Source organism: Elephantulus edwardii, unplaced genomic scaffold (genome assembly GCF_000299155.1).
Source record: "Elephantulus edwardii isolate Elephantulus edwardi_28Jun2011 unplaced genomic scaffold, EleEdw1.0 scaffold00212, whole genome shotgun sequence".
Classification (NCBI taxonomy): domain Eukaryota; kingdom Metazoa; phylum Chordata; class Mammalia; order Macroscelidea; family Macroscelididae; genus Elephantulus; species Elephantulus edwardii.
The window spans coordinates 2801917-2809088 of record NW_006399962.1 but is presented as its reverse complement, the minus strand read 5'-3'; the positions used below and the strand labels follow the sequence as shown (position 1 = coordinate 2809088).

Here is a 7172-nt window from a genome sequence, read left to right as displayed (position 1 = left end):
GCTATGAGTCCGAAACGACTCGATGGCACATAACAACATAACAGGATGAACCTGTTCATTTTCTTAGCAGTCCATGGTATATTAAACACTCTTCTCCACCACCACAACTCAAAGGCATCAATTCTCCTTTTATCCTCCCTAGATATTGCGCAAGAGGGGAAGACCCTCTATGAGATGGATTGATTCAGTGACTGGGGTAATTGGGATGGGTGTGTCAGAGGCAGTGCTATTGGCACAGGATAGAGCAGGGTTTAGGGCTGTTGTACATAGGGTTGCTATGAGTCGCAAACGACTCGACGGCACATAACAACAACAACAGTCATTGTCTAACTCTCTGACACATAGTAAGTGATTGCAAAGACCATGGCCTGTATCAGGTACACCTTAGTCTCCAGAGTGACACCATTGCTCTTTAGTACTTTGGAGTGGTCCCTAATAGCAGACTTTCCCACTGCAATACGTCTTTTAATTTCCTGGCTGCCAGTGCAAAGAGTGTTGATTGTAGAGCTAAGCAAACTAAAGCTGTTAATTATCTCTTAATCATCCATCCTGATGCTGCCAATTGGCCAAGTGATGAGAATCTTTGTTTTCTTGATATTGAGCCTCAGTCCATATTGGAGGCTGCAGTTCTTGACCTTCTGCAGCAAGTGCTTCAGGTCCTCCTCAGTTTTAGCAAGCAGGATTGTGTCATCTGCATAACACAGATTGTGGATGAATCTTCCACCAATCCTGATGCCACACATTTCCTCATACAGCCCAGTCTCCCAAATAATCTGTTCTGCATACAGGTTGAAAAGGTATGGAGATAGGACACATTCCTCGTGTACATCCTTCCCAATTTTGAACCATGCAGTGTTTCCCTTTTAATTTACTGCCTCTAAAAATCCACTGGAGGGTCAGCTACGAATCAACTCTGACTCTATGATGCATAATAACAACATTGGAGGGAACTGTGTCCCATCTTTCACTTTCCTTACTGATTATCTCATAACTCAAGTGCTGAGACTGGACCAAGGCATGAAAAGTAAGGCAAGTAGGAGAATGTTAGTAGTTGAGGGTTCTTTACCTTGATGCTTTCGTTGATTCGATTCACTATCCAGTTGAAAAGGCGGCTGTAGATGTTCTTGGCCAGAGCATCCAGAGCGTACTGTGCCTGTAGGACAGGACCAAGCTGTGAGTATGTGCAAGGCACAGGACAGGTTCAAAGTCAGTCCCTTCATATGGGCTTCTTTACCTGGATAACACTCAATGCAGTGACCACCTTTTCTTTAGCCGTTTCCCTTGTCCTTGAACACAAAGCTCTCTCTAGTTCTTCTGAATTTAAACCTACCAACTCTCCAATCTCCTGAACACCTGAAGAGGTAAGAAAAAAACAACATGGTCTGTAAATAGGTTTTCCTCCACTCCCATTCCTGACCTGGGGACCCTTCTGGGGTGTTGATGTCCCTGGATCTCAGTGGAGAGGCACTGTGGACAATTACAGCCCTGTGGGAATCTCTGGGTAGGGAGTCAGTAGGAAGAGCTAGACATTTCGTTGGCATCAAGTGCTGTAAGACGAGAAACTCCCATTTTGCAAAAGAATCAACTGCGATGCAGAAAGATCTTACAATCCAAGTCTACTAGACTTTAAAGATTCTTTCCTGTATTCCTCACTGGGAGTTCTTAGTGAGTCTGTCTTGGGGGAGGACTCAAGAAATGGAGTGCATAAGATTGAACCTGAGAGTCAGAATCGCAGCAGGAAGCTCAGGGACTCTGGCAGGATAGTGCTGACCTTGCCCATCACGGATGCCACTTGCTGGGGTTCCATTGGCCTGGAACTCATCGGCCAGCTCCACGTTTCCCAGCTTCAGCACCAGGGCCGTCACCTCTAGCACCTGTCGAATCTCCTCCTCCGAGAACCCAATCACTGTCATTGCATTCTTTGGGGGGAAGTGGGATCAGAAGCTGAAGTGGGGGTGCCAGTCTAATGCCTCCTTTCTCAAAGATGGGCTTAGGGGATGGTCTGAGGCCCTGGGCCTGGGGTACTCACCTGTACAGCTTTAAAGTTGGAGACATCATCCATGCCATCCACTCTGGACACCTCTTGGTTGAGATAGCTATAGTGGCTTGTTTCCCTATCGAGTTTCAGGGCCCCTAAAGTGTGAGAGAAAGAAGTCAGTGTGTGGACTCTCTGGAACCTTCCAGCCTTGACAGCACACAGCCCTTGCCCTAGACAGGTTCCTTCATTTATTCAAAGGAGTCATTTTTATTTGAGACCCTCCTCCTCTGGCTTCTGTTAAATTTTTAAGTGGCATGCAGGGTTTGAATCTTCACACTTGGTGGTTTTGGGTTTGGTTTTGTTTTTAATTTTATGATAGAAAAGCTTCATTCTCTTCCTTGCCACAATCTAGACAATAAAACAGTTCTAAACTCCAAGTCTATGTCAGAGGAAGTGCAACTAGGATGCTCCTTAGAGGAACGAATGGTGAAACTTCATCTCACATACTTTGGGCATGTTGTCAAAAGGACTCAGTCCTTGGAAAAGGACACCTTGCTAAGAAAAGTGAGTGGTCAGAGAAAGAAAGAAAGACCCTCAACAAGATGGACTGAGACAGTGACTGTAACAATGGGCTCGGAGCGTAGCAGAGATGATGAGGTTGAAGCAAGATAGGTCGTTTCAGGTCTGTTGTTTATAGGGTCACTATTGAGACAAAGTCTACATGAAAGCACCTAACACCATCACCAAAAAACAGTAAAAACAAACAAATCCTGCTCAGGACTCAGTGCTTCTTGAGCACAAAGAGGGAAAATAAATGTACACACATCTCTCACACACACCCCTCCAGCCTCATCCCCTCACCTTTGGCCTGGGTTGTTCCACTTACTATTTTTTTCATGAAGCACAAACAAAGTGGCAGATACTGTGTTCCTACAACTCTGACACCTGTTCTGGGAGGTTCTCTCAGGCTCTAAGAGACTGAGTCAAATAGTTGTCTCATGTCTTTCTATGGTGAATCTCTAATCTGTTATCATACATGTTGCATTTTGTTTATGTCTCTCTCCTACAAAAGAGAGACCTGTGTGATGGGATGTGTCACTTATAAATGTATTCCAAGAGTCTAACTGGCATCCAGAAAGTGTTTCTTTTTTTTTCCTTAAATACATGAATCAAGAGAACTGGTCTGAGACTGGAGAGATTGGGTTAATCCTGGAACTTGAAAAATGTCAATTGTGTTCTACAAATTGTCTCAGAACCAAGGTATGTCCCTTAAACTAGAGTTTAATGGGAGCACAAATTTTGTGTCATAACAATTTTGAAACAAGAGCCTGTTAGGCGAGAGTTATCTGGAGGGAGAATGAGTCAGAGAGGCCCTGAGATGATGGCACCAGGGAGACGGAGCCCAGACTCAGCTGAAATCAATAGGTGACAAGGCCGCTTCTGACAGTCAGCCAGAACACGATCTGAATGACTATGATTCAGATAAATTGGACCCAACCAAGGCTATTATAAGACATGAGGGAGATGAGTGCTGCAGGGGTTTCTGAACTAAAGAAATCTCTAGGCATTTTTCCACTGGTCTGTCTCTCTCTCCAGACCAAGGAATCTCACCTGGGAGCCCCCTTAATAAATCTGCTTTAAGCTTTCTTTTTAAAAAAAGAAAGAAAGAAATCTCTAGGAGAGGAAAAGTCTTGCACAGAATAATCACAAAGCCAAGGGAGAGCTCCTCAGGGGCCTGCACCCAAGGAGATCAAAGCTAGAGGAGGACTGGGAGGCAAACTTGGATGGGGCCTAACGGCCCATCAGTGGTATCCCCTCTGTGCCACCTTGGCCATTCAGGTTAGGTAGGTGGGGTAGGTTCACTCATGGGAAAAGGTAAGATGCTCCATGCCTCCTGCTCCTATAACCACCTGCCTGGCCTATTGGCATCAACCACACAGTACTAGAATGTCTCTGTATCAGCCATACCTAGAAGATGGTAAGTTCCTTGAGGACAGAGACTGAGCCTTACTTACCCCTTTAAGGTCTGATCATAGTAAGTATTCAAGAGATTTAGTAAATTAATCATTAATTAAATTTTCATAGAGCTATTGAAGAAGAAGAAATCAGTGTCAAGGCCTGAGTGAGGCAGATGTAGTCAGTCCCAGGACAAACTCAACTAGAGAGTTCATTGAAAGTTCCTGAACACTTGTAATATCCTCCCTGTTTCCTACTGACCTATTGATAAAGTCCCTTAAAATTGAAGGTAGAAAAGGATGCTGTTGCTGGTATTGTTAGATTCTGTCAAGTACAACTCAGAGCAACTCTATTAACAAGCAATCTGAATCCTGTCCTACTCTGTGCCATCCTCACAATCTCTAACACATTCATGTCCATTGTTACAGTCACTGTGTCAACTCAAATGGTTGAGGGTCTTCCTCTCCTTCGTCATTCCTCCACCTCTCCAAGCACGATGTCCCTCTCCAAGGAACGACCTCTCCTAGCAACATGCCTAAAGTGTGTGAGATGAAGCTTCATCACCTTTGCTTCTGAGGAGCACTCTGGCTGCACCTTCTCCAAATTTCTGTTTCATTTTTGAAGCCAGCTTGGAGAAAGAGAAGCCCAGGAGTGCTAGAGATGAAAGGGTAATGACAAGCCAAGCCAACTTATCCTTAGCAATAAAACCCCAGAAATGGAAGAAAACCCAGGGGTCACAGGGTGTGTTCACAACCATGGATGAGTAATGTTCAGAATGGGGAAAGCAGGCAATAAAGTTTGGAGGACTTGAGGGAAGAGGACAATGGGGACCAGAGGATGCTCTGTTACGTGTCTGGAACAGATACTTACTGAGCAGCTGTGCATCTGCCCCAGCTAGCAGTTGATAGAAAATGTGAAAGTTTCTTTCTCCTTTAAGCTGCTTCACCACTCGAGACTTCTCAAGCAGATCTGCCAAATGAATAAGAAAATAATGTCCTGTGGCTTTGAGAGATCACAGCTTCTCCCTAATTCTGCCCTCCGCCTGATCTTCAGTCGTCTACATTCCTCCTTTCTGGAGCAGCAGATTAGTAGAAGGGACACCCAGGGGCAGGTGGGAGGAAGAAGCAGTGAATTAGCAGAGAAAACACATACAGTTTGTGATGACGCCACCAAGGGGAGATCCTTTGAAGTCAAACTCAATATCCATATATTTTCCCTTCAGAGAGAGACCAGAAAGGTAATTCTTTTTCCTTCCCCTTCCCTCCACATTTGCCTCCAAGAGGGGTGTTATATCCCACCCCCCTCAAGTCTCCACATCCTCTAGTCAGAGACAACGTTCACTTACAAATCGGGAGGAGTTGTTGTTGCGTATAGTCTTGGCATTGCCAAAAGCTGTAGAGAAGAAAAGAGGGATGTGAGGTGAAGTTGAAGGGAGAGATGGAACTCTAGAGAAGGGAGAGGAGGAACATCTACCTGCCATAGTGCCAATCTCAGATTGTTCATGCTGAATGAGAACAGTGTTGATAAGGAGACTCAGGGAGAGAGTCTAGGATTGAGCTCTGGGGATGAGGAAGGGCAAGGTCAAGACCACGATTCTTACCCTCCAGCACTGGATTTGACTGCAGTAGCTGCTCCTTCACAGAATTCACCTGTTCCCCTTTTCCACAGACGGCCGCCACATAAGACATCACCAGCTTACTAGCCTCTGTCCAAAAGAAACCCTCATGTGGATCCACTCCAACACCTTCTTCACTCCCCCTCATTCCAGCACCTCACAGCCCTTAGAATCAGCAAAATTAAGAAGGCATTTTGGTGGAGGATTGATCAGGATGAGGCCTGGCTTGGGGAGGCAAAGGGGGGACTTCCAGAGGGGTGCCTCACCAGTCTTGCCAGCTCCACTCTCGCCTGTGATGAGAATACACTGGTCTCGGTCCCGGTCCTTCAGTGACTGGTATGCCACATTGGCCAATGCATAGCTTGAGAAGTGAAGGAGGGTAGTGACTGAGCTTAAAGTCAGTTGGGAAAACCATTTTTCATTCAATCCCCAGTGCCTCCACTCATCCACCTTCTCTACTTGGACCAGACGAGGTGAGATCACCAGAAAGAAAGTCAGGAAAGAAAGAGACCACTGGAGAAGCTCCCTTAGGCCAAAGACAGAGGAAATGAAAGATGATGTCTCATAGTCAGGAAGCTGTGCCACGCCGGCCTTCCCTTGGCTCCTCTACTCACATGTGGGGCTTCAGCTCATAGAAGGTGTAGTCTCGGTATTTGGCAATGAACTCTGGGCCATAGATGGACAGCTGTTGGTAGGGATTCACTGAGACCACCACATTCCCAATGTAGGTCTGGAGCCAAGGAAGAAGCAAAGGGGATGAGCCAGGAAGCTGGGAGGGAGTTTAGATAGAGGGGTGAGTGTTGAGGAAGAGGAGGTAGTTAAATCTCTAGCCATCACTGCTCATGTTGCACTCACATAAATCTCTTTGTTTTCAAAGCGAAGCTGAAGATTCTTGAGCATAGACTCCTGATCCAGGGGTTCCAAGAGGATGAGGTCCTCCACCCCGACGGTATCTTCCAGGAGAGGCATGTCCAGAGGGGCTACAGGTCCTGAGAGAAAGGAGTGTGGGGGAAAGGGTTTACTGCTGTGTTCTCAGCTTTGTTGTTGCTGAGTACCCTTTTTTGAGTTTTTATGGAGTTGAGTTCACCTTCAGCAAATTTTTATAGAATTACTTAATACATCAATGTATTGCTGTTTTTGTTAGATACCTTCTAGTTGACTTCAAGTCCTTCTTACGTACTGTTTTAGCTGACCCTCCAGCTGATTTTCAGTAAATTGCCTGGGAGATTACCTTTCTCCTTGGAGCAGCTGGTGGATTTGAACCATGTGCCTTTGGGTTGGCAGCATAATTCCTTACCACTAAGCCATCAGAGCTCCCTTTAGGTGCCACTAGCTGTTTAAGGAGTGGAAGATAGAAAGACCTAAGAGAGAGGGCTGTGGCTCTAGAAAGAACCTCCAATTAAGAAGATGCCCCTGAACAAGACTAAGATAAACATGGATGCTGAAATTCTTGGCAGGGTGGAACAAAGGCAATGCTCTCTGTGTTAGGGTCAGTGGGAACAAAGCAAAGGAAGAGTGGACCACCTGCCTACAAGCCCTAGAGTTGCACTTAGGAGAGCATTGTGCTTGAAGGAGAAAGGGCTGGAGCTGAGGAAGGTGGTGAAGCGGAGGACAGGATAGGGA

General features: G+C 45.9%; 1 protein-coding gene across 1 annotated transcript in view; it reads right to left on the bottom strand.

The window, feature by feature from the left end:
* MYO1A (myosin IA) overlaps positions 1–6533 on the bottom strand; it is a 26553-nt gene extending 20020 nt beyond the window's left edge. Inside the window, exons 1-11 of the mRNA XM_006897604.1 lie at positions 6405–6533; positions 6164–6279; positions 5816–5910; positions 5535–5639; positions 5280–5326; positions 5087–5150; positions 4805–4903; positions 2030–2133; positions 1772–1919; positions 1235–1353; positions 1067–1153 (exon numbers count right to left, since the gene is read on the bottom strand). Of these exons, the coding sequence (XP_006897666.1) occupies positions 1067–1153; positions 1235–1353; positions 1772–1919; positions 2030–2133; positions 4805–4903; positions 5087–5150; positions 5280–5326; positions 5535–5639; positions 5816–5910; positions 6164–6279; positions 6405–6518 (1098 nt within the window). The 5' untranslated portion in view covers positions 6519–6533. The remainder of the gene's footprint in view (positions 1–1066; positions 1154–1234; positions 1354–1771; positions 1920–2029; positions 2134–4804; positions 4904–5086; positions 5151–5279; positions 5327–5534; positions 5640–5815; positions 5911–6163; positions 6280–6404) is intronic.
* Between the last annotated feature and the right edge of the window lie 639 nt (positions 6534–7172).